Source organism: Triticum dicoccoides, chromosome 1B (genome assembly GCF_002162155.2).
Source record: "Triticum dicoccoides isolate Atlit2015 ecotype Zavitan chromosome 1B, WEW_v2.0, whole genome shotgun sequence".
NCBI classification, from domain to species: Eukaryota; Viridiplantae; Streptophyta; class Magnoliopsida; order Poales; family Poaceae; genus Triticum; species Triticum dicoccoides.
Genome location: NC_041381.1, coordinates 51,302,905 through 51,329,553, shown reverse-complemented (window position 1 = coordinate 51,329,553; position 26,649 = coordinate 51,302,905). Strand labels below are relative to the sequence as shown.

At 49.1% G+C, this 26,649-nt stretch overlaps 1 protein-coding gene across 1 annotated transcript; it reads right to left on the bottom strand.

The window, feature by feature from the left end:
- Positions 1-22,221: 22,221 nt before the first annotated feature.
- Positions 22,222-26,447, bottom strand: LOC119300978 (MADS-box transcription factor 23-like). The gene is made up of 8 exons (XM_037577884.1): positions 26,260-26,447; positions 24,567-24,642; positions 23,424-23,485; positions 23,148-23,247; positions 23,041-23,082; positions 22,861-22,944; positions 22,577-22,728; positions 22,222-22,464 (listed from the first exon to the last, which is right to left on the bottom strand). Exons 1-8 carry the CDS (start codon positions 26,445-26,447, stop codon positions 22,458-22,460), a joined length of 711 nt encoding a protein of 236 aa, XP_037433781.1. The 3' UTR covers positions 22,222-22,457.
- Positions 26,448-26,649: the final 202 nt, after the last annotated feature.

The window sequence follows — 26,649 nt, the reverse complement described above, 5'->3', positions numbered from 1 at the left end:
TGCTTTGGAAGAGGCACGTTTGGCCAACTTGGCTGAACGCACTCGACTGGAGAACCTCCAGCGAGCACTCGACGAGCGTGCGCATCAACGAGTACCTGACTTCAGTCGACGTCAGCTCTTTCCGCAACCGACACAGGTATATCGAACCCCGATTCAGAATTTGGCAGCTGCAGCCCGTATAGCGGAGTCAATTCAGCCCTCTCAGTCGGAGGCTGGAAGAGGCTTGATGCAGATCAGGGATTTGCTCCGGGCGGCAGGAGATCAGAATTCAGTTGTGTCACAGTCGCGCAACAGGATTCACAGTCGATCCGTCGCTGCGAATACTGTTTAGTCGGCTCACAGCCCAAGGTCACCTCCGAGGCGCATGGGACGTGAAGGCCGGTGGGACCACTATGATGACCGATTTGATCGTGATGACAGGCGTCGAGTGCCCACTCCTCCCCCGAGAAGTGGGTCTAACGCCCATCGGCAGCAAGATGACAGGCGCCAGCTCAGTGTTGGGCGGAGAGCTCTGGTCGACCCCCGAGAACCAGGCTTTGACGTGAGATCCATCATCGTGCAAGGTTTGGTCGATCGGAACAGAGCTCGTAGAGGTGGCCATGACAGAGATGTGCCCACTAGCAGCCGAGTCCATGTTTCAGGTCCAGAATGCTTTAGCAGAGCCATCAGAGCCGCAGTGATAGCCCCCAACTTCAGGTTGGCGACTGGGGTAAGTAAGTTCACCGGAGAGTCCAAGCCCGAAACTTGGCTTGAAGACTACCGAGTGGCGGTACAGATTGGTGGTGGTAATGATGAGGTGGCCATGAAGCATTTGCCACTCATGCTAGAGGGTTCGGCCAGGGCGTGGTTGAATCAGTTAGCTCCTAGCAGCATTTACACCTGGGAAGATCTTTCCCGAGTGTTCGTCAGGACGTTCGAGGGAACTTGCAAGCGACCGGCCGGATTGACGGAGTTGCACGTCTGCGTACAAAACTCGAGTGAAACATTGAGAGATTACATCCAGAGATGGATCACTTTGCATCATACCATGGAGAATGTGTCGGACCATCAAGCGGTCTGCGCCTTCAAGGATGGTGTCAAGAACAGAGAGTTGAGCCTGAAGTTTGGTCGAACTGGAGATATGACCCTGAGTCGAATGATGGAGATTGCCACCAAATACGCTAACGGTGAAGAAGAGGACAGGCTCCGGAGTGGCAAGTATAAGCCGAGTCAATCGGAAAAAGGAAACTCCAGTCGGAAGCAGAAGCGGAAGGCCGAGCCAGCTGCTCCTGGAGAAGCTCTGGCCGTGACTCAGGGCAAATTCAAAGGGAAGCCCAAAGGATCTTGGAACCCCAAGAAGGTAAAGGATAAAGAAGGAAATGATGTGATGGATCTACCGTGTCACATCCACACAAAGAAAGACGAAGAGGGTAACTTCATCTACCCGAAACATACCACTCGCCAGTGCCGACTCTTAATCCAGCAGTTTCAAGGAAAACAGCCCAAGGACAAAGAGAAGGAGTCGGACAAGGCCGAGGACAAGGAGGACAGTGATGGAGGGTACCCTCATGTCAATTCCACCCTGATGATTTTTGCTGATATAGAGAGCAAAAGTCGACTGAAAGTGATCAACCGAGAGGTAAATATGGTCGCTCCGGTGACACCAAGCTATCTGAAATGCTCGCAAACTCCCATTACGTTCGACCAGTCCGATCACCCTACTCACATTGCCACCCCTAGGAGGCAAGTGCTGGTGGTCGACCCAGTCGTCGAAGGCACTCGACTGACAAAGGTATTGATGGATGGCGGCAGTGGGTTGAATATACTATATGCAGAGACGCTCAAGGGAATGGGCATTCCGATGTCCAGGCTCAGCTCTAGCAACATGAGTTTTCACGGAGTCATTCCTGGAAAGAAGGCTGAGTCACTCGGTCAAATAGCTCTGGATGTAGTGTTCGGCGACTCGAAGCATTTCCGCAAAGAGAAGTGGACATTTGAAGTCGTGGATTTCCAGAGCGCTTACCATGCTATTTTGGGAAGACCAGCCTATGCCCGCTTCATGGCTCGACCATGTTATGTGTACCTCAAATTAAAGATGCCTGGCCCCAAAGGAGTGATCACTATCACTGGCAGCCGGAAGAAGGCAGAAGAGTGTTTCCAGAAAGGCTCGAAGATTGCGGATGCCCAGATAACAGTGGTAGAGCTGGAAGGATACAAGAAAAATGTAGATCCGAGTGATTTGCTGCGGACCGAGAAGCCCGCCATAGAGTCAGCGTTCCAGTCGCCAGGGGAGACGAAGCCAGTTCATATCCACCCAACTGATCTCAACGCAGCTCCGACCCATATTTCCACAACACTCAACTCTAAATAGGAAGAAGCGCTCCTCCAGTTCCTCCGTCAGAACTGGGACATCTTTGCATGGAAGCCAGCTGACATGCCGGGTGTTCCCAGGGGACTGGCTGAGCATCGCCTTAAAGTTGACTCAAAAGCGAAACCTGTTAAAAAACATCTTCGACGGTCCGCCGTTCAAAAGAAAAAATCCATTGGCGAGGAGGTGGCTCGACTCCTTGCAGCAGAGTTTATCCGAGAGATATACCACTCCGAGTGGCTCGCCAATGTCGTCATGGTTCCCAAGAAGGACAACTCACTTCGCATGTGCATTGATTTCAAACATATCAATCGGGCCTGCCCCAAAGATCATTTTCCTCTCCCTCGCATCGACCAAATTGTCAACTCGACTGCGGGATGCGAGAGATTGTCTTTTTTAGACGCCTATTCTGGGTATCATCAGATCTGTTTGTATGGACCCGACGAAATCAAAACAGCTTTCATCACTCCATTCGGGTGCTTCTGCTATATCACCATGCCATTTGGTCTCAAGAATGCCGGAGCCACGTTTATGAGAATGATTCAAAAGTGTTTACTCACTCAAATCAGTCGGAATGTGGAAGCGTACATGGATGATATCGTGGTCAAGTCACGAAAGGGTTCCGACCTGTTGACTGACCTAGCTGAAACATTTGCCAATCTCAGGAGATATGATATCAAGCTCAATCCATCAAAGTGCACATTCGGAGTACCTGGCGGAAAGTTACTCGGTTTTCTCGTTTCAGAACAAGGAATCGATGCTAACACAGAAAAAGTTGGCACCATACTCCGAATGAAATGCCCTGTGCGTGTGCACGACGTCCAGAAGCTTACTGGATGCTTGGCCGCGTTAAGTCGATGCATCTCTCGCCTCGGTGAAAAGGCGTTGCCTCTTTACCGACTGATGAAGAAGGCAGACAAGTTCGAGTGGACTCCAGAAGCTGATGCAGCATTTGCCGAGCTAAAAGCTCTGCTCTCCACCCAGCCGGTGCTTGCTGCTCCAATCAGCAAAGAGCCTCTGTTGCTTTACATTGCATCCACAGGACAGGTCGTCAGTACAGTACTTACGGTCGAGCGGGAAGAGGAAGGTAAAACCTTCAGAGTTCAGCGCCTAGTGTATTATCTCTCTGAAGTTTTGACCCCATCGAAGCAAAGATATCCTCATTATCAGAAGCTCGTATATGGGATCTACATGACCATGAAGAAGGTTGCTCATTATTTCTCTGATCATGACATTACAGTCGTCAGCGATGCACCATTGTCAGAGATTCTGCACAACAGAGATGCAACTGGTCGAGTGGCTAAATGGGCGATTGAACTCCTTCCCCTTGATATCAAATTTGAGGCAAAGAAAGCCATTAAGTCCCAGGCTATAGCAGATTTCCTTGCCGAGTGGATTGAACAACAATAACCGACTCAAGTTCACTCGCAGCATTGGACCATGTTCTTTGATGGCTCTAAGATGTTAAATGGTTCTGGTGCTGGGGTAGTTTTGGTTTCTCCCCGAGGAGATAAGCTCAGATATGTGCTCCAGATCCACTTTGATTCCTCCAACAATGAAGCAGAATATGAAGCACTTTTGTATGGGTTGCGCATGGCCATTTCACTCGGCGTCCGTCGCCTTATGGTTTATGGCGACTCAAATTTGGTGGTCAATCAGGTGATGAAGGAGTGGGACGTTAGAAGCCCAGCCATGACTGGATACTGCAATGCAGTGAGGAATCTCGAAAAGAAATTCGAAGGGTTAGAGCTCCACCATATACCCCGACTGAAAAATCAAGCGGCTGATAATTTGGCGAAGATAGGATCCAAGAGAGTAGCCATCCCTAGTGATGTGTTCTTGGAGCATATCCATACTCCATCAGTCATAGAAGATCCTTTTACCGACGAAGCCCCGCAACCTAAGAGTGTTACGGATCCGACTGAGGTTGAAGTTCCAGCAATGGTCGACCTAATCATGGAAGCTTTGGTGATCACTCCCGATTGGACAGTACCGTATATCGCGTATATCTTGAGGAAAGAGCTCCTGGAGGACGAAGAAGAGGCTCGACAGATCGTCCGCCGATCTAAAGCCTTTACTGTGATAAGGGGGCAGCTATACAGAGAAAGCGCGACTGGAGTTGGTCAGAAATGCATAACACCGGAGGAAGGTCGAAAAATTCTTGACGACATCCACTCGGGGACCTGCGGCCATCATGCGTCTTCCCGGACCATTGTGGCCAAAGCATACCGAGCCGGATTTTATTGGCCAAGAGCGAATGAAATGGCAAAGGAGATAGTCGACAAGTGTGAGGGATGTCAATTTTACTCCAATATGTCACACAAGCCCGCCTCAGCTTTAAAGACCATACCACTCGTTTGGCCCTTTCCAGTATGGGGGTTGGATATGGTCGGCCCTTTGAGAACAGGCAGAAGCGGTTTCACCCACGTGCTGGTAGCAGTCGACAAGTTCACCAAGTGGATTGAGGCCAAACCCATCAAGAACCTCGATGCCGGTACTGCTGTCAGCTTTATCAGAGAATTGATATTCAGATATGGAGTCCCGCACAGCATCATCACTGATAACGGGTCAAACTTCGATTCCGAAGAATTCAGAGCTTTCTGCACGTCTCAAGGCACACGAGTCGATTATGCTTCAGTCGCCCATCCGCAGTCGAATGGACAGGCAGAACGAGCCAACGGCCTGATTCTCAAAGGGTTGAAACCCCGTTTGATGCGTGATCCCAAGCATGCGGCTCGTGCATGGGTCGACGAACTTCCCTCGGTACTTTGGGGGTTAAGGACCACGCCCAACCGGTCGACTGGAAGAACTCCGTTCTTCTTGGTCTAGGGAGCTGAAGCAGTCTTGCCGAGTGACCTTCTCCACAATGCTCCTCGGGTCGAGCTCTACACCGAGGCTGAAGCAGAACAAGCATGGCAGGATGCAGTCGACCTTTTAGAGGAAGAAAGGGAGACACTACTAGGAAAAGGCCTACTAATGGCGCACCTAATTTGGCCATTAATGGCGCATTAGTGGTGCGCCATTAGTGCCACACCATTAGTATATTTTACTAATGGCGCACCACTGGTGCGCCATTAGTATCTGGTATACTAATGGCGGATCTCAGATGCGCCATTAGTATATACATCAGTGCGCCATGTATACCCAGGTGCTTTGGCATACTAATGGCGCACAACAACAAGATGCGCCATTAGTAACTTCGGCATACTAATGGCACACTGTTTAATGATGCGCCATTAGTAACTTCGGCATACTAATGGCGCACTGTTTAATGATGCGCCATTAGTATCCTTTGGCATACTAATGGCGCACTGTTATGTGATGCGCCATTAGTATGAATATTAGGTTTTTTTTAATTTTTTAATTTTTTGTTTTTTGCACAGGTTACAAAATGTATAATTGGACAAAATATAGACAGCACACATCAACAACAGATTCATCGAATACAATAGAAGATTAGTCTCTAAATACAATTCATCATATTAGTCTCCGAATACAATTCATCATATTAGTCTCCGAATTGAAAAGACCGAACAAAGATAAAACATTATATTACAAGTCTCGAGACCGCGAGTAGCGAGTTTGTCTTCACATTACAAGTCGATATCAATCATCTAAACTACCATCACATAGAAGAGAGCTGCGGTCATCATGATGAGCATCATCACAGTGAAACTCGTCTTCATCCGGTTCCTCCAACGCTCCCTCCCCTCTCCCGCTAGATAGCGAGCGTATCTAGATTCGGCCTCGGCCCTAGTGGTGTACCCTTTGTAACTGTTACCGCTGAATCGGTGAACCTATCTCCGACACTCCTCCCAGTCGTCGTAGACTCCGGGAACCTTACCCTTGTACACGACATACGACGGCATCGCTATGCGCTAGCCAAACGAAACGTTAGTACCAATTCACAGACAATATATAAGCAATATATAAGTATGCAACAGAACGATCAGAAGAGAAACGCAAGACATTAATAGCATCGATTACATCTAAGTTGAACGACTCTCGAAACCAAGGAGACATACTACAAGTTCATTAAAGTTTAATTACAACATGAGCCAATCGATGTTTCAGAACTAGACACAACATCATTGCTTTCGACTCGACTCAAGGGACCGGAGCGTGGATGAAGCCGCCGTCTACCGTGGGAGTCATGAAATAACGGGCGTTGTCAGCCTGCATTTGTAGCATTGTGTCGATGTCACTGTTGGACGGTTGATTTCTGAGGTAGAACTGCCCCGAGGTACGAAGGACATCTTGATGGATGATTTCCGCAAACTCCGACAGGATGCGAAAGAATTCTTGTCTGATGTCCGCGTCGTGGATTGCCGACACGCTCGCGGCCCAATCTTTGAGTTTACTCAGTAGCAGAAGTTGATGATGGTCCCGTACGATCGCCCGCATGTGATGGACGGCGTAGTAGGCACCCTTCTGACCGTCAGGCGGCTGCTTGATGCAGCAAAACATCGTATTGTGGGAGAACACGTGCTTGCCGTACTTACGAATAGGCCTGGTGAAGGTGCCTCCAGATTTGGCGTAGCCGGGGAGAACATCATCAAGAACCTTCTTGACATTTGTGTAGTCTACGTTCGACTGACGGTCCAGGTCGAAATACGTGGCCATGGAATATTTGGGGCTTAAGAGGATGAGCGTGCAATGTGTGTCACTGCAGAAAACACGGAATGTTAAAAGAAAAACGATCGAAATCTAAGAATTCATATGTTACGGGCCGGTTGAGGGGAGGACTTACTCGGAAAAGTAAGGCACGAGGAAGTTATCCTTATCTTGGTTTGCCAGAATGACGCCTTCGAGGTAAGAACTCGCGACTTGCCGGTCCCCAGCGCTGCCCAAGATCTTGGCACGCATGTAGAAGGGGTCGACTATCACGATGTCCGGGGTCTTGTCGCGAATGATCCGCATCTCCATACTCAGCGAAAATAGCCGAACGAAGGTGTAGTGCTGCGGATGAAGGTTCAACATAGCGTGGATGTCATCAAACCGCAGAACGATCGTACGCCCGATGGAGTTATCCACAAAGCCCTTGCCCTCTGGCACCTTGGCTGCGAAAACCGGGTATGCCACATCCTTCTCTCTGAGACGCCGCTTCTCCAAAGAAAGAACACTGTCATGCAGACTCCGCATAGCACCGGTTGCAGCATTGAGCATATTTATCGGTAGCATCGCCCTACCCGCCACATGCACCCTCCTCGAGATATCCTCAGGTGAAGGTGGCCCGTCCTAAGCACGGATCGTACTCGGTGCCGGCTGGCTCGCACCCTTGTTAGTCTTTCTTTTGCGTGCCTTCTTCTTCTCCTGTAATGGGACTGAGTTCTGCTCACAGACCGCCTTCTTGAGTGTGTTGGGGCTGATAATATTTCGCACCTCGCCTATCTGAGGCTCGGTGAAGTCGGCAGCTGGAGGCGTCTCCTCAGAGCTGAACGGCAGACGACGCCTGTTGCAACTTGGCTTCTCTGCGGTATCAGCTAGATCGCACACGTCTTTTGTTGGGTTGGGTTCTTGAGAAGGAGGCCCCATGAAGTCGCCATCGTACCCATGTTTGGCAAAGTACTGATCGACGTTGCCAAATGTATCTCGTCGTCGTCGTTCTTATCCTGTGCCATATGCATGTTTGGATCCAGTGGCATAGGGATGTCCGGCACCGTTGCGGCGGTCTTGCCATGGGGCCGACTTGACGCCGACACGACTGGTGGTGTTGTCTTTGGGGTGGTGTCCCCCGCCCCCAAACGAATCTGGCTCTTCGGCCAAAGCAGGGGCCAGCTCAGGAAGGCACTGAGGGTCATCACGTCATCATCGTCGGCCCCGACGGGTCGAATCGGAGGTAACAACTCGTCGCAGCCTGGCAGCACCCGAACCAGTTCAACCCTAAACAAGTTGGGTGGCATTTGGGTACCGTGGAACAAGGGGTTGCCCGGTTGAACGATTTTGCCCTTGGCGACATCGACCAACTCGTTGTTCACGAAGTGCAGGAGAGTGCACGGAACATCGGCGGCGCCCTGCAAAAACATGTAGGGCATCAGGGATGCCCAGTCAAAGACAAGGAGATGAAGTCCTCGGCCGAGAGAGGCTTAATTAGTTACTGTGATGATGGCGTCGAGCTCGGCTAATGTCGAGGCACCGCCAACGGCGGGCGTGCAGTTGACGGAGGGGCCGCTTGCTGTAGAGGTGCCAGCCGGCGTACACCCGGGTGCATTAAGCTCCCGTGCCGGCATCGGAGACACCAATGCCGCCTCCGCCAGAGACACCAATGGCCCTCCATCGCATTCTGCGAGTTGCTGGCCGTGAAGCTAGGAATCGGGGGCGGCCCCTGTTGGCCGCCCGCAATCCACGCACTCAACCCCTGGATCAAGGTAGGCACAATGGCGGTGATCGTCGCTCCGAGTTGTTGTTGCACTTGCTCTTGGACAATCTCCGGAATCCGCGCCACCTGTGCCTTGACTTCTTGAACCTCGCGTGCCTGGCTTTCCGAGCTGGTCTTTTTCTCCTTCCGCACACCAGCGGTATAGTATGACCCCCATTTTGTGGACAAGCCTTTGCCGACCACACGACCAGCTGACGTCGGCTTACTGAGCTTATCCTTGTTCTTCATTACATTCAACGCCCTATTTAGAGTGGTGTCCCAAGGGTTGCTCTTAGTTGACCCCGCGCTACCGCTTTCAGTCGCCTGCGGAAGGAATGTGAACCATTTAGAAATTTGGCTTCATTAATTAGAATGCAACCATATGGAGCTAATTACGCGGGGGTGTATTCCTTACCAGAACAAGCTCAAGCGCCCTGGTCTTCGGATCCGTGGTAAGCTCCTTTGTTATCGGGTCCTCCTTGTACCAAGCCCTGACATAGTTCCTGGTCTACTTGTTACCGCTGTATTTCTCGAAGCGGGGCGGTAGGCCTTTCTCGGCACGCTCCGCGTCCTCCTTGTCCCATATAGGCTCTGCCACTCTGTAACCGCCGGGACCGAGTTTGTGTTCCCCTAAGTTCAACTCCCGCATTTCTTTCCCCCACTGACTTGATTGGGAGTTTGCGGTGCTCGAGCAATTGATCTTGAAGTCGTTGTAGTCATCTTCGGTGATCGAAGGATTTTTCTCCTTGATCTTCTCATAACTCTCACCTTTCTCGATCATTCTCTTCACATTGATTTTCCAAGTAGACAGGGCCTTGCTCATCTTCGTGAGGGCAGCATTGTTCACTTTATTCCCTTTGAGGCTTGTGTTTTCAAATTCAGCGGGGAACTTGTATCATTCGTCCAGCTTCGTGAAGAGGAGGTTGCGCAAATTCCCTCGGTCGGGATGCCTCAGGTTCTCGGTGTTGATCGAGACGGTGCTCCGGAGAATGCACCCGAGCTGAAGCGAGTACCCCTTGACTATTCGTTCGGGCGCTGTTGGATTCCCGCCGGAGTCCACTTCAGTAACTTCCTCCTTGAGGGTACGGAGCACGGTCGGGCGCCGGTCCTTCCGTTGCCTCTTCAGCAGCCCCAGATACAGATTGATGTCGTTCCCTGGTTGTTTCAGCCCTTCAATTAGCATACTCATGTGAATATACTTCCTCTTCATGCACAACCAGGGGGGAAGGTTGTACATCCACACAAACACAGGCCAGGTGCTATGTGTGCTTCTCTGGCTGCCAAACGGATTGACTCCATCGGTGCTCGCGCCCAGCATGATGTTCCTTGGATCGTTCCCAAATTCTGGGTCTTCGAAGTTCAACGCTTGCCACTGGCTCGCATCCTTAGGGTGACTCAGTATCTTGTCTTTTTTATCTATCTCCGGATCATTTGCGTCATCTTCTCGCTTCTTCTGCTCCCTATCCGCGTGCCAACGCAGGAGCTTTGCTACCTTAGGGTCCGCGAAATACCGCTACAGACGAGGAGTGATCGGAAAGTACCACACCACTTTTCGAGGAGCTTTCTTTCTCTTCTTGTATCGAGTGACGCCGCACACCGGACATATGGTAGACTCCGCGTGCTCGTCCCGATAAATGATGCAATTGTTCATGCACACATGGTATTTCACGTGCGGTAAATCCAGAGGACACACGATTTTCTTCGCCTCCTCCAAACTGGTCGGGCACTTGTTCCCCTTGGGAAGACATTCGTGCCAGAATGACATGTTCTCGTCGAAGCATGCGTCGGTCATTTTGTGGTTTACCTTCATCTCCAGAGCCATGAGCGTTACTTTCAGGCGGGTATGCTCGGGCCTGCATCCTTCATACAATGGAGTAACCGCGTCTAACTCAAGTTGATCCATCTTTGCTTTCTCTCGGGCGGTAGCTCTTGCATTATCCGTCTGCTTGAGAAGCAGCTCTTGAATATGAGGGTCCTGCACCCAGTCCATCGATGGTCCAGCGTCGTCTGCTCCGTCGGCATCATCATCTTCATGATCATACCCGTCGTCTGCTCCTGCATCTTCCTCATCATTATGTCCTGCATCTTCTACATGATGACTGTGTACAGCATCACCGTCGTGATCATCTCCTGGGGATTCTTCGTCTTCTCGCCCGCCCGAGCCGCGGTGGTTGTCTTGCTGCCCTTCCTCATTTCTTGCCCAACCCCCATGGACGACTTTGTAGTCATCTTCATCACCTTGCCACCGATAGCCATCCATGAAACCATGCAAGAGCAGGTGGTCCAGCACCTGCCCGAAATCTGGGTCCGCAATATGGCTCTTCAGCTTGCATCTTCGACACGGACATCTTATCTCCGTCTCGTTCTTTTGAAGCATCTCGGCCTTCGCGGACCTCAAAAACCTATTCATGATGCCTTCGGTCATCGTGCGGACCATGGTCGCCTGCGGGGTAGAGCAAAACGATATTTTAGAACCAAGAAAAAATTTGGCATGACTTTCCCTAAAAATAGGACCAAAAAGAATGCTTAATGCCAAAATTCTCGCCGAAACGGAAATGAATCAACATTCCGGCAAAATATTGGCAACTATCGCATTTCAAATACCGGTACACCTCCAAACACAAACACATATGCAACACCACAAACATATGCAACACCACGAACATACATAGATCTAGCTATGCCATAAAAAGTGCATGTGCACATTGTTGTAGGGAGAACACCATAAATATAGCTTCCCCCCTTACTTACCTATCAAAACAAGGTAATTTAACCACTTAATTTGAATGAATCTATGGTGGAAATGAGGTGAAAAAGAGGAGGCACCTGAGACAAGGAGGAGGTGGAGAGAATGAAGTGGGGAGAAAGTGAGTGTGGGTAGGAGAGGCTGTCCAAAACATCTTGTTGCTGCCCACTTACTAATGGCGCACCAACACTAAATGCGCCATTAGTAATCCAGGTTACTAATGGCGCACCTTCTGGTGGTGCGCCATTAGCAGTTTTGCAAAAAAAAACATACTAATAGCGCACTGTTCCACAGTGCGCCATTACTAGTTTAAACTAGTAATGGCGCACGGTTGAACAGTGCGCCATAAGTAGTATTGCAAAAAAAGGAATAAAAAATATAATAAAAAAACAACATTAGTGGCGCACTTTCCGACAGGTGCGCCATTACTAGTTACAACTAGTAATGGCGCACTGAGTCTGGATGCGCCATTAGTATGTTTGGACAGGCGCACTAGTTCAAAAAAAATTTGATACTAATGGCGCACCTTGGGCCAGGTGCGCCATTAGTAGTTTCAACTCTAATGGCGTATCAGAAGGTGGTGCGCCATTAGTATATACTAATGGCGCACCCCTTGTCTGGTGCGCCATTAGTGTCAATCCCATCTATAGCCCTTTTTCTAGTAGTGAGATGGCTCTGATCCGATCGACCATTTATCAACAAGACTTGCGTCGCTTCCACGCCAGAAACGTGAAGAGTCGAGCCTTCCAGGAAGGAGATTTGGTTCTCCGAGTGTATCAGCATAAACCACAAGAGCTTGCTCCTTCTTGGGAAGGTCCCTTCATCGTCACCAAAGTTCTCCACAATGGAGCATATCATGTTTACAATGTCGAGCATCAGATTGACGAGCCCCGAGCTTGGAACGCGGAGCTTCTCCACCCCTTTTACACTTAAGTATTCACTCGGATGAGTTGTAATAAAAGTACTTCTGTAGTTTATTTATCAAAGACAAGAGCTTTATGATTTTCCCAGTAATTGTTATTACTTTCATCCACATAAAGCAATCCCCCAGTGGGTGGCTTAGCTGCGAATCTGATTCGCCTAAGTCTGTAAAAAATCCTAACCGAGTGGTGAGCCAGCCTCCCACTCGAAGGCTTAGCTGTGAAATCCGTTTCGCCTAAGTTAAACAAAATCCTACCGAGTGGTAAGCCAGCCTTCCACTCGGAGGCTTAGCTGTAGTCCAAGTACTCGCCTAAGTTTTTGAATATCCTACCGAGTGGTAAGTCAGCCTTCCACTCGGAGGCTTAGCTGCAGTCCAAGTACTCGCCTAAGTTTTTGAAAATCCTACCGAGTGGAAAGCCAGCCTTCCACTCGGAGGCTTAGCTGCAGTCCAAGTACTCGCCTAAGTTAAACAAAATCCTATCGAGTGGTAAGCCAGCCTTCCATTCGGAGGCTTGGCTGCAGCATTACGCTCGCCTAAGTTCAAATACATCATGCGCTCTGCGAGGAGGACGAGGTGCTGGTCGACTGCTACCCTCTCCTTCCGAGCTACGCCACAAATACAACGTGCGCTCTGCAAGGAGGACGAGGTGCAGGTCGACTGCTACCCTCTCCTTCCGAGCTACGCCACAAATACAACGTGCACTCTGCAAGAAGGACGAGGTGCAGGTCGACTGCTACCTCCTTCTCCAGAGGTACGCCTAAGTTTTTAAAAAATCGTACCGAGTGAAGAGCAGACCTCCCACTCGGCGGCTTAGCTGCAGCCCAATGCTCGCCTAAGTTCTTGAAAAACCTACCGAGTGGAGAGCAAACCTCCCACTCGGGGGCTTAGCTGCAGCCCAGTGCTTGCCTATGTTTTTGAAAATCCTACCGAGTGGAGAGCAAACCTCCCACTCGGGGGCTTAGCTGCAGCCCAGTGCTCGCCTAAGTTTTTGAAAATCCTACCGAGCGGAGAGCAAACCTCCCACTCGGGGGCTTAGCTGCAGCCTAGTGCTCGCCTAAGCATTTGAAAAATCCTACCGAGTGGAGAGCAGACCTCCCACTCGGAGGCTTAGCTGCAGCCCAGCGCTCGCCTAAGTTTTTAAAAATCCTACCGAGTGGAGAGCACACCTCCCACTCGGGTGCTTAGCTGCAGCCCAGTGCTCGCCTAAGTTTTTGAAAATCCTACCGAGTGGAGAGCAAACCTCCCACTCGGGGGCTTAGCTGCAGCCCAGTGCTCGCCTAAGTTTTTGAAAATCCTACCGAGTGGAGAGCAAACCTCCCACTCGGGGGCTTAGTTGCAGCCCAGTGCTCGCCTAAGCGTTTGAAAAATCCTACCGAGTGGAGAGTAGACCTCTCACTCGGAGGCTTAGCTGCAGCCCAATGCTCGCCTAAGTCTTTAAAAAATCCTACCGAGTGGGAGCAGACCTCCCACTCGGGGGTTTAGCTGCAGCCCAGTGCTCGCCTAAGTGTATCGGGGATCAAGTCGATTGCAATGAGCGCCTCGCTTTAGCCTGCAAAAGACACCTCAAACCAAATGCAAACATATTCAACGTCTAATCCAAGTTCGGATAACTCCTAACGGAACCGAAAGTGCTCAGGCGCTAAGCCTGTTAAGGTTTGTTGGTTACAAAACTCACTCGACATACCGAGGCAAATTTAAAGTATCAAGCTCAGAAGTTTTTTACCCCTCCTGTGGAGGGCTGGAAGGAGCAACAAACTCATCCAGGTCGATTCCATCTGCAATCCGAGTGGTAGCGGCGATGAAGGTCTCCATGAAAGATCGGAAATCATGCTTCTTGGTGTTAGCCACCCTAAGGGCCGCCAGCTTGTCCTCTCGTGCATCCTTGCAGTGAATGCGGACCAGAGACAGAGCAACATCCGTGCCACACCTGGCAGAAGACTTCTTCCACTCCTGCACTCGACTTGGGACCTCGTTCAGTCGAGTCATCAAAGACTCGAGGTCGTTCTGGAGCGTCTCTCTTGGCTAGAGTGTTGTGTCGATGCAAGAAGTTGCGACCTTCAGCCTTGCGAGGTAGTCGACGACAGCAGCAACGCGAGATTCAAGCCGGAGCACATTCATGGCGACTTCATCTTTCACGGGAGAGTTGATGGGATCCAGGTTTATTTCCAGTCGACCAGTCTCCTCTTCAAAGTTCTGGCACAATTCTGCAAGCACAATCACCGAGTCAAGACAACAATCAGAGATCACAGTTAAAATGTCTGTTTGATGCAAACGATTACCTTCAAGCATGAGGAATAGCTTCTTGGCGAGTCCACTCAGATAAGCCTCTAGATCATTCTTCTTTCCCACCAACTCGCTGGCCTTGTCATTCAGGGCAATCTTGTCATTTTTCAATCGACTGACCTCCTTGTTGGCAGCATCAAGAGCAGCTTTCAGATTGGTGTTTTCTTCTTCAAGCTTGGTGATTGAAGCCAGCTTCTCATCTGCGAGCTTGGTCTTCTCTAAAGTCGCTTTCTGCATCTCAGCCAAGTCAAGGTCTTTCTTCTTCAGGGCATCCCTCACTTTGTTTGCAAAGTTACAGTGAGATTAGACTCTGAAACAAATGAGAGGCAAAGGCAGTCGTCGAAGACCTCACCAAACATACCTTTAGCTTCCTCATTCGCCTTCGTTAGGTTCTCTTGGGTCAGTTTCAGATCAAGCTCGAGCTGGATGTGTTTGTTCTCCAACTCAGTATAACGAGCCACAAGGTCACAAGATTTCTACGAAGAACCAAGCGACAGATGTCAAAGACAATTCACTTCCGAGTGACTAAGGAAAAAATCATAGCGTTTCTAAGACTATGGCCGAATACAAACATTCGACCATAGTCTCGGGGACTACACCCAGTGGGTGCACTCAGCGTGCCCCCACTAGTTTCATCAGTTAGAGTTGACCAGTCGACCAACAACAACAAAAAAAACAGGAGGTGTTCTTCAGACTATAGTCGACTGCCAGCGGTCGACCACAGTCTCGGGGACTACACCCAGTGGGTGCACTCAGCGTGCCCCCACCGTTCTATGAATCTATTCGACCTAGTCGAGTAAGGAAAAAACTTACGATATAAAGACTATGGTCGACTGCCAGCAGTCCACCATAGCCTTGGGGACTACACCCAGTGGGTGCACTCAGCGTGCCCCCACTAACACAGAATTTCAATCGACACACCCAGTGGGTGTAGGACAAACTCTAGGAATTTCAGAAAGAAGATTTTTCAGATATCATATCCTAACAGAACAGGCAGTCACCGACTGACCTGAACATTACTCTGAAGAGCTGAACTGGCGTCATAGGCTGCCTGGCTGGCTTCTCAGATTGCCTTCACTTGATCCATCATGACCCCCGCTTGGCGTATTGCTTCTTTAGCAGCACTAGCTTGGTCTTCTGGGACATGGTAGGTTGGGAAAAGCGAGGGTTGAGCAGCACTCGACGATGAAGGACGAGCACTCGTCAACGGCACCGCAAAGGTTACGGTAGGCCGAGTGACATTGTCTCCCTCCACGACCAATGTCTCGGGTGCTGGCACGTCCTGAGTCGCCTTGCCAGCAGACGTTTTCTTGTTCCTTCTCTGCCTCAGTGGTTCCTCCTCGTCGTCGTCGGGAAGGTCGATAACGACGTTAGATGAAGCTGAAGAAAAAGAATCAAAATTAGAGACAAGAAGCCAATCGACTGAAGACGGAACTACAAGAGTCATACCAGGTTTCAAAGTAACAGCATCCTCCATCTCCTGATCTTCAGCTCTGGCCGAGGTATCAGAAGTAGCAGCACTGCAGTTCCAGAAGTCAGTCGGTTAGCTCATGAGTCGACCAAGAATAAGTTCATGTGGAACAGATAAACTCAAGCTACACCATTACCCTGAGATAGTGGGGATCACCATCTTCATCTTAGGCAAGACCTTCACCGACTTCGACGGCGCCACTTGAGATTGCTTTGGAGCTTTCTCAGACGGCACCGGAGAAGTAGTCCGAGGGCGCTTGGATGACTGCGTGACGGTTGCGACCCCCTTGCCATGCTCGGCCGCGGGATCATGGACAAGCTTCGAGCGTCTTTCCGAGCGAGGAGGTACAACTTCCTCCTCCTCCTCCTCCTCTTCCTCCTCACCAGAGTCATCACCATCATCATCGTCGTCAGCATCCGAATCCCACTCCTCCGGGCTTTCGCCCCCACTTCCTTCCTCCTCCTCAGTCGGTGTTTGCGCTCCATTGGGCATCGAGTATAACTCATTGGTGGCCTGTCAGACAACAAAACAAAACAAAGGTCAATCGACCAATTCGCAGCGAAGCAGAATGAATAAAGCAAGATTACAATTGGGGATAAGTGGTCATACCGTGTCCGGTGTGTAGGTACAGTCGAGTGGTGGGATCCTCCTAGCCCCTCGAAGGTTGTCCTTATTCCCTGTGATTGCGGTCACCCACCTCTCCAGTGTGGCGTCGTCGACCACTTCTGGATGGACCCGAGTGGTGTCTTCGGTACCACAGTACAGCCACATCGGGTGGCCACGGTACTAAAGCGGTTGGATACGCCGTCTAAGGAAGACCTCCAGAAGATCCATACCCGTCACTCCGTCCCTAACGAGTTGGACTACCCGCTCCATCAACATTTTTACCTGAGCTTTCTCCTCAGGAAGCACCTTCAGAGAAGAGGGTTTGTCCACTCGGCCCATGGAGAACGGAGGGAGACCAGTCAACTGCCCCGGCGTCGACTCGTCTTGGCAGTAGAACCAAGTCGACTGCCACCCTCTGACCGACTCAGGAAGGGTCATGGCCGGGAAAGTACTCTTGTTCCTCATCTGAATCCCAAGACCCCCGCACATCTGGATAACCTTAGTCCTCTCATCATCCAGACTCGCCTTTTTCACCGTCTGTGAGCGACAGGTGAATATGTGCTTAAAGAGACCCTAGTGTGGTCGACAACCCAGGAAGTTCTCGCACATGGACACGAAAGCAACAAGATAGGCAATGGAATTGGGAGTGAAATGGTGGAGTTGCGCCCCAAAGAAGTTCACAAACCCTCGGAAGAAAACACTCGGCGGCAGAGAGAATCCATGGTCTACATGAGTGGCTAGGAGAACGCACTCACCCTCCTGCGGCTGCTGTTGACACTCGGTCCCCAGAAGCCTTGCTGACCCGTGGCGGATCAGGCCCTCGTTGGCCAGGTCATTGAGATCCGTCTCGGTGATGGTCGAACAGATCCAATCCCATTGGACCCAACCTTTTGGCAGGCGGGACCTTGACGAAGATCCTCCCCGACTGGACGCTCTCCCCTTCGCTTTCCCCGTCGTCGTCGCCTTCTTCGCGCGCTCCAAGGCCGCCGTCTTCTCCTTCACCATTGTCGTTGGTGAAGCATGCGAGGAGTGGATAGGCGGAGGCGAGAGCAGGCACAGCGGGCGGAGGAAAAGAGGGCAGAGAGGAGAATGAGAAAGCACTGTTCAAAAACCCTCGCCCGGCGCTTTATATAAGGGCGCTTCCGAGTGGCTGACAAGTAGGCCCGGGTGGTCCTGTCACATCCCGAAACAGTCGCGCACGCATGATACGTTGCTAAAAAGGCGGCGCGGAAATCGAGGCGTCCATGCCTTATCCCATCCGAGTACCGCGGTCCGCCCCGCTTCGCGCGCTTCCCGAAATTCGGATCCCACAAAATCCGCTAACGGCAGATCAATCTGTCAGACGATAGATTTCCTGCGATCCGTCGCTCGGAAGTTCACTAAGTTCAAAAGTTCACTCGACAGAAGAAAGGAATGGATCAAGGCGACTGAAAGAAAAGTTAATGCCAACGCCAAAAAAGAAAAATCGCTGATCCAGGATATGACATAATCAGAGCACGGGAAATAGGTCGGAGAAAATTATCAACCCCTTCCTCACTCGAACCTCGATCCATTCGGGGGCTAATGATGAAGTCATGTACCTAGGGTAGGGTCATGAGCCTATCTAAGGTACCCTACCCAAGGACATCCTTAGAAGAAGCTACCTTCCAGTCGACCAAGAGGGACTCCACTCGAGGAACTCAAGGACACTCGACGATGAAGATAGCCACTCGACCATGAAGCTAACCACTCGACGGCCAGGAGACCTAAAGTCACTCAGCATGCAACGGTCTGTCATTAAGTAGCTTTAATAGTCTTCATGGCACTTTATGAGGGCGTTACCAGTAACCTCCTGTCTTAATGTACTTTAAACCCTGCATAACTGAGGGCCGGAGGGGTCTGGCGAACTCTATATAAGCCACCCCCCTCCTTAGTGTAAGGGGTTGGCACCCCTGTAACTCATATACACATAAACCAGTCGACCGCCTCCGGGCTCCGAGACGTAGGGATATTACTTCCTCCGAGAAGGGCCTGAACTCGTAAAACACTCGTGTGTACAACTACTCCATAACTAGGATCTTGCCTCTCCATACCTACCCCCCATTTTACTATCAGACTTAGTACCACGACATGTGGGTCGCTGGCGACGCGGCTTGCGGGCGTGAGGGGAGCGAGGGCAGGAGGGAGCTGCGGGCGGCGCTGCGGTTCGGTTCGGGCCCGAGCGGGTTTACAGGGTTATTTTTGTAAAAGTAAAATGTTTTCTCAGGGTGCCACTAAAACAGGGACTGCGGGTTGATTTTCTATAAATCAAGGGACTTTTTCGCAAAACAACCACGAGCGACGGCCAGAAGCGATCGCTGGTTTATTAGTAGGTAAAGATATGTTTATATAAGTGCAGCGCTACCGCTTGTAATCAACCAACCGTGAAGCAATAAAGTATTCAACAGGAGCGTCACACCCCGTGGCCATCACCCAAGTTTCGTGTGCGTGCGTTGTGTTCATGCCATCCGGCCGCTGTGTACGTGCGTGTTCCTTTGGCGTTTCAATATCCACAGGTAGATATCTTAAAACAGATTTTCGTCCCGCGTTATAGATAAAGTAACATAAAAAAATATACGGTCGAATGATACAAATGATGAGGATGCCCTCTTACAAAGTAGATCAAGAACTACAAGAATAAACTAGAGCAAACTAACATCTCGTCAAGACCCGACCGAAGACTCTTGAGCTCCATGACAACGCCCCAAAAAAGGTGACAGCGCGAAGCGTCGCTGTTGCCGAGTCCAAGAAAACTGACAGAGGTTTTCAGCTGGAGCCCTGGCATAACGAGACCCACAACGACGACTCCAAGAAGCAAGCAACACCCACAAGCGCCGTCGATGCCAGCGCCAGATAGCGAGAAGCTTTCGCTCGGACACTCGCCGGCCACCAGGGGAGTCCCGATCAACATCTCCATGAGGGCCCGCCCATCCACACCAGATCTGGGCACTGCCGGAGCCTCCCACCACTCCACCCCTTGCTGCCCACACAACCAAGAAGTAGAGTCACGACCACCACCACGGAGTCTGCCGGAAAGCGAACCGCGAGGCTCAGCATCCGAGACCACGGCCCCGACATCCATGGCCCCAGACATTAGTAGGAGTGAAAGGGACCACATTTCGTTCCTAGCCCAACATCAGTCACCGAGTCTCGGTTAGCGCCTCCATAGTAGGAGGCGCCCACACCTGCCTCCCTTCTCTGTCCTGGTGGACCGCCTGTATGCAACTTACTGACTGCCGACGGCCGCCGTCGAGCACCTCGAATGACGCAAAGCTGATGACCACCGCAGCCGATCCGTCCGATGACATGGCAACACCCGAAGAGCCTAACTCGGACCGGCTCCATGAGCAAGTAGCAGACACAAAGTGCACAACACGAAGGAAACCAACGCAGACCTAGTCAACCCCTCGTACCTACGTGCCAGACGCCGTCCACCAGCACGAATCAGATCCATGCCGCACGCCGAAGACATCCACGGCCCGGATCGCACCGCCACCAAACACAACAGCCGCGGCACCCCATCGCTACCGGGTGGGCACGGGGAATGCCACCATTAACCGCCACCTGGACCATGCCCATCCACAGCTACCCGGAGCGGAAGCTCCGATCCGCCTCAATCCCAGATCTAGCCCGCCCGAGAACGAACCCTAGGACCCAACCATCCTCGGTCACGTGAGTACCTCACGCTTTGTAGGCTCAGACCTAGGAGAGGGGAGGATGCCACCACCGCCCGCACCCCACTGACAAATAGCAGCCACCACCGCTGGAGCCGCGAGGCCGCGCCGTTGACTGGTGCCACCACCAAGATCCTTACGAGCCTAGCACGGCAACGACACCACTCCTGGGTCCACGCCACGAAGCGAACTAGGCCGGAGCAGCGCCCATAGCCATAGATCTAGCCGGGACCCGCAATCATGACGTCTCGCCCAAGCCAGATGCGTCGCCTACACCACACCGCTGTCGAACCACCCCTAGCAACTGAGGCCACCAGAGAAGTCCAGCCCACGCCGCTGACGAACAGCCGTACAGAGGGCCGCCCACACCAAATCGGGCAGGCAGATCCACCACCGTCTCCCATAGCACACCCCACCGCCACAGCCTCACGCCCAACCCTCGCCCATCCTGGGGCAAGACACCATGCCATGCCAAGCAGCCTAGGCGCCGCCGCTCGCAACCCCACATGCCGCCGCTGGTCGATCAAATTCTAGAAGTTCACCGGCCATCGTCGGGCGCGTCACATGTGCGCGGGACGTGCGGGACGCACTGGTGCAGTCGGGCTCGTCGGGCGCGTCGGGTGCGCGCGGGACGTGCGGGGCGTGGAGGGACGCCAGGCGTGTGTCGCCGGTGGAGGAGGAGCTCGGCATATGTCGTCAGAGACGTGACGGAGCACGGTGGGACCGGCGTCAGCGCGCCAGGTCGGGTTCGCGGAATGGGTCACGGTGGTGGCGACATCGACGACGGGAGCTGCAACAACTCCGGGGACGGCAAGTCAAGATTAAAAGGGAAAATGTTAGTACTAATCTTGTGCATGTAGTTAGTTGGTTAGTGGATTGACTGGCGGGTCATGCGTGCATGCATTAGATGGATAAGTAGATGTGTGTGTGTGGCGTAGTGGCCACGGTAGCTAGGCTGTTAGGAGTGGCCGGTGGAGCTGGCGCGCGTCGTGCGCATGGCCGGTTCGTCCGCTGCATGCAGCGGAGGGCTAGCTACGAGGAAACGCAAGGGCTGCGTCGCTGGGCGTCTACAAAGCCACGGCTGTCAGTGTGTATTTTAGGGGAGCTGAGTACGTGCTCAGGGAGAGTAAAAAGGATGCCGTTCGAGCGGCGGGTGGCGTATGTGCGCCTGAAAAACACTTGTGTCTCTGTCCTTCTTCCTTCTCCTTCCTTCTTCTTCCTCTGGTGATCTAGTTCAGAGAGAGAGAAAGGTGCAGCGAGAGAGAGAGCGAGAGCAAGGGCATAGCCACGGCAACAACAGTAGCCACCACATCTAGTCGCCTAGACGCACCACCAGCCCCCTGCATGGGTTGCCGCTGCCATGAGCCTTTTCATCTTTTTGGGATGTCTAGTCCTCTAAATATGTAATAATGGTCCGTGAACCTTTGTCCATGGCAATCATGAAATATTGACAACCTGTCTTTGTGGTGATTTTCTATAGTTCTTTCCAATGATAATGATGATCTCAATATCGTTGTAGGTTTTGCAAGCCAATGGAATCTAACAATTGAACTTTTGTTGATGAACAACTTTTTATCGGGTTGTGTTTGTACATTTGGTCATATTATAATTGTTAGCGGTGAAATTGGGAATTTTCTTAAGAAAAATGTACTCAAGCAAACTCAACCCGGTTTGCACATTGTATACCCGACACGGTGTGCTAGTTCCTTGAAAATAACAAGTGTGACCCACTGGTATACATGGATATGAATGCATGTTTATGGAGTCTAGGGATTCAATAATGATGTTCTCGTTCCTTTGCTAGCCACAAGTACTATCATATTTTGAGAACAAGAAAAAGAAAATTACCTGGAGCAAGTTGCAAATCTCACAATCAAATTTTATATGTACAATTCATGGGTAGACGTACTGGAAACAACAACTAGCATTTGATTAAGAATAGAATTGCCACATCAATACTCCGGTCGATCATCTGACAGACCTTTCAGCTTTTAGTAGAAACTTCTGGCCTCGTCCATCAGTCCGCTGGTAGTCAAAGACTGTTTCATGCATTGAATAGGAGAGGTTGCCCTCTGTGTTAGCTCATATGTTTACTTTGTCTTAACAATTTAATAGGCAAAGACAAATTAAAGAACACAAATTTCACCATACCCCAATGTTGGTGATTCTGGTTCCTCATCCCTTTCCGCATGATGTGGTTGGCTGAGTTCCAAACGAACTAGATTTGCACCATCTCGAGCAGCAATGTTGCACTGGCTAGAAGAACTTGTAATCGCCCCATTTGCTTCTGGCTGCCCATTTAGCTGAAAAATTGAATTGAACATGCATGACAACTTACAGACATGCAAGGTTTGTGTATTATATAAGGAGTACTCTTCTATACTCCCTTTATCTTATTTTCATTTTGCATGGGTGGTTCTCTTATACCTACGCACCTTGCTTTGCAAATATATATTCTCTTGATGAATGACATTTAGTTCCTTGTGCAGCTCAACATTTTCTTGGTGTACGAGGTTTCCCTGCAGTTAAAAAAGGTTAGGCTAATTGGAAATAAAATGGGCCGCCCTCTGTGATATGGTGGTAGTAGTGTTGCGATGGTGAAATCACAAATTGACCTTCTTATTGAACTCTTCAATTTCATCAATCATAAGTTGGTCCTGGAAAGAACAATATGATTAGTGCCACTAGAAAGATGTACGATCATGGTAACGTTAAGCATTACCTTTGCTAGTCGAATGTTATGCAGGCTCGTTTCTAGTTGCTTCTCTAAACCACTTAAGTCTTCCAAACCTAAGCCAGATAAATGTTGTCCCAACAATTGCCTGAAATGGTTTAGCAAATTAGCGCAAATGTGTAATTATTGTTTTTTGAGTATGAATATTACATCTATTAAGGATTTGAGTTTATGATATTTCAAATTATTGCACATGAAAAATCAGTATCCATTTCATTCTTAATTAGTTTTAGAACATCATTCATATAAATTTACTTAGTATACCTATTATTTTCTTGCAAGTTATGTAGTTGCTGCCTCAAACGTTCTCCCTCTGCTTGCCAAAACTATAAATGAACAGTCACATACATATAGAAATACTCAATGTCCTGGAATAATGCATTTATACTATAGAATTTAAAATAAAACAACCGAACGGAGACAAACTATATTGTCGTGGGTTTTAATAAATTATAGGTGAAATAATGAAATAGCTATTCAATTGAATTGCAAAAGCAACATGAACCAATCTTTAAATATGCATATATTTTTCACTAATTGATCAAGTGAGTGCGTTAGATATCATTAACATATTATGGTCCTTTGTGTAAGATGTTGGAAATGTTATCTCCTTAGATATCATTGAACAAATGACGGTGGTCTGTAGAGCAACACATGATATGTTATTGGTTTTATGTATAATTTGTTTTACATCCCACTTTCACAAGAGAGCCTGTACCGTTGCTTTGCTCAAGATCGGGCCCATATAGGTACTTCCCCACTCCACCCCCACCCCGACTAGCGCTTGGCTTAGAAGACGATCTTTTAGTAACAAGAGCACTGCCTCCCTTAACTCCGATGTGCCCTAACATCTACAATGTTCTAGTTTGAAAATCAAAATTTGATTTTCCCGGTTAATTCATATTTGCAACCCATGAAGTTTGATTTCTAACGGTATTGTTAATTCCTTAGCTAATAGTGCACTTTGCGGTAAAAAATAATACTACGCATCATATGAGTGCACCAAAACAATAGATTTTTTTTGAATTATTGGTTATTTTGAAACAAAGTTATAACATAGTAGAGTGAAATTGGTCTAGCAACTTTGGGCAGCAGCACGTTACTACCAGCTCCCAGGACAACGTGCCGGCAATGGATAATCACATCAAGTAAAGACATCAAGAATAAGGTGGTTGAGGGCTCATTCTGGCATGAAACTTGATGTTAATCTCCATCTTTGTTGCCATATGAGAAGGTATATTTCTAAAGTTAGGGGGGCATAATTGGATAGCTATGCCACGCATGGTATCCGCATGGCATGAAGGTGGGGTAGTACAAGTATACGAAGGACAGACCCAATGAGCATTGAAGTAGACATAAACCGCATGACTAGCTATCTTATTGAGAAATACTGATCAAAAGTCATACCTTAGCTTGTGCGCTTGCACTCATGAATTGTTGACCCTCCTTAACCTGTTGGTATCTTTCAAGTAGTGATTTCATCCTGTAAACAAGAGATAACATATTATAATATTAAACAAAAGAAAAATCTCTTATCTTACAAATGAGAAAGATATAATTATGCACACTTTGTGAAGTTTTTGTTGAAGAGAGGTACACTTGTGCCAATGCATGATGACATGATTTTACGGCCATAGTTTCCATGGTTATACAATGGATATGGGGTGCAGTTTTCAATGAATGTGTTGGCATAGTATGTGCATATATTATTTTTCTAAAATGAAAGGGTAACATTTTGATATTATCATATTTGTTGTTTTCATATTATCAACCTAAATATTATTAAACATATTTACATATCCGTATCTTACATTTCAATACAGAGAACCTACATGAGGGTGTTAAAAGTTGGAACAGACAATAGAAAAGGAAAGATGTGTGGACTAGTGCCTTGAGTTTATTTGTCTAATGATCCCTACATAAAAAGGTAGTCAAAAGTACTTGTTAATCTCTCGTAAAAAAGCACTTGTCAATATTATTTGGGGATAAAATGGAGGAAAGGTTGGAGGTTAAGAGTTTGTGAGAGCATAAAATAACCACAGAAGTATTTCACAAAGTTAGTAGTAGAAATAAGTTGGACAAAGAAAATAATGTGACTCATGTGAATAGTATGTAGATTTATAGAGTTGGAGCGGGAAATAGAAAATATCATTATGTGTTGTATTTTTTTATGTCCGGTTTAAAATATACTTCAGAGGAAGATAAGATGGTGTCATTAATTATTTCTGTAGTGGCGCATGCACACTATGAAGTCGAAGTGCGTAAAATACAATGTTTTCTTCAATATGTGATGTTTTGGTTCCTCAACGAATGAGAACTTCTGAGTGCAAATAACACCGTGAAAGCACAAGCTTAATTAACTGAGGTTACACATATCAAGAAATACCACCAGACCTGCTTATATCTCATATAAGTGAGGCAAGCGAAATTCCAGCTCATCCTTTTACTATGGTGACATCTCTCGATCGTCAATATAGAGAAAGGAGACGAGTGGACTTCGCTATGCTCTGCGAAGTAGGAAAGTAAAATATCGCCAAAAAAACTAATTAGGAGCAGTAAGGTAGTAACAAAGTTGAGATTGAGAAAAATACTGATCAAGAATTCAAGATACAAAAAAAGCATCAAGTCTTTTAATTTCATATTCGGTCCTTGAAAACCAAGGTTCTTGGGTGGAATGAAGAAAAGGATTAAATTTGGCTCAAAACATTGGGTGATGGAGACCTAAATTAATATAGATTACTATTTAACTGTCGCTTGAGATGAGTTTGCAAAATCAGTCTATCTAGCATGTCTGTTCTCTTAAGGCAAAGTTGGCTCCCCGGTTCTAGATTTTTGGCTCAAATTACCAAGCATCCTCAGAAAAAGGAGAGAAATACAGTGGGTATTTGGATCTTGTATTTCTAGGAAGACACATCCAGCCTCATATAGGTCACACACTCGTCAGTAGCAAAGGTTCGAAATTAACTAAGAGGCAATATATAGATCAATAGAACATATGAACTAAAACAAACACACATCTAGCTGATTAGCCCATAAAGTATTGAAAGTTTGTATAGATAGAGAGACAGACAGAAAGACTGATCTATAAACAGCAGCGTACCCGGAGTTGGAGTTGGAGTAGTCGTAGAGGCGTCCTGTGTTGGAGAAGAGGAGCACCCCTACCTGCGCATCACAGAGCACGCCCAGCTCCCTGGCTTTCTTGAACAGCCCACCCTTCCTCTTGGAGAAGGTCACCTGCCGGCTTGTGGTGTTTTCGATCTTCTCGATCACCGTCTTTCCCCGGACCATGACGTACGACCGGAGATTCAGATGGCAGAGAGCAACCGTGGCCGGCTAACTGGAGATATTTACTAGCGGAGAGATGAGGAGTTGGTCACCTGGGTTTCGTTTGGAAAGAAGCACGGCTATACTATGCTAGTACTTGTACCCCACTCCGCCTCAGGTCTCGTCATCCCAGCGAATCGTGAAATGACACGTCGGATCATGCACG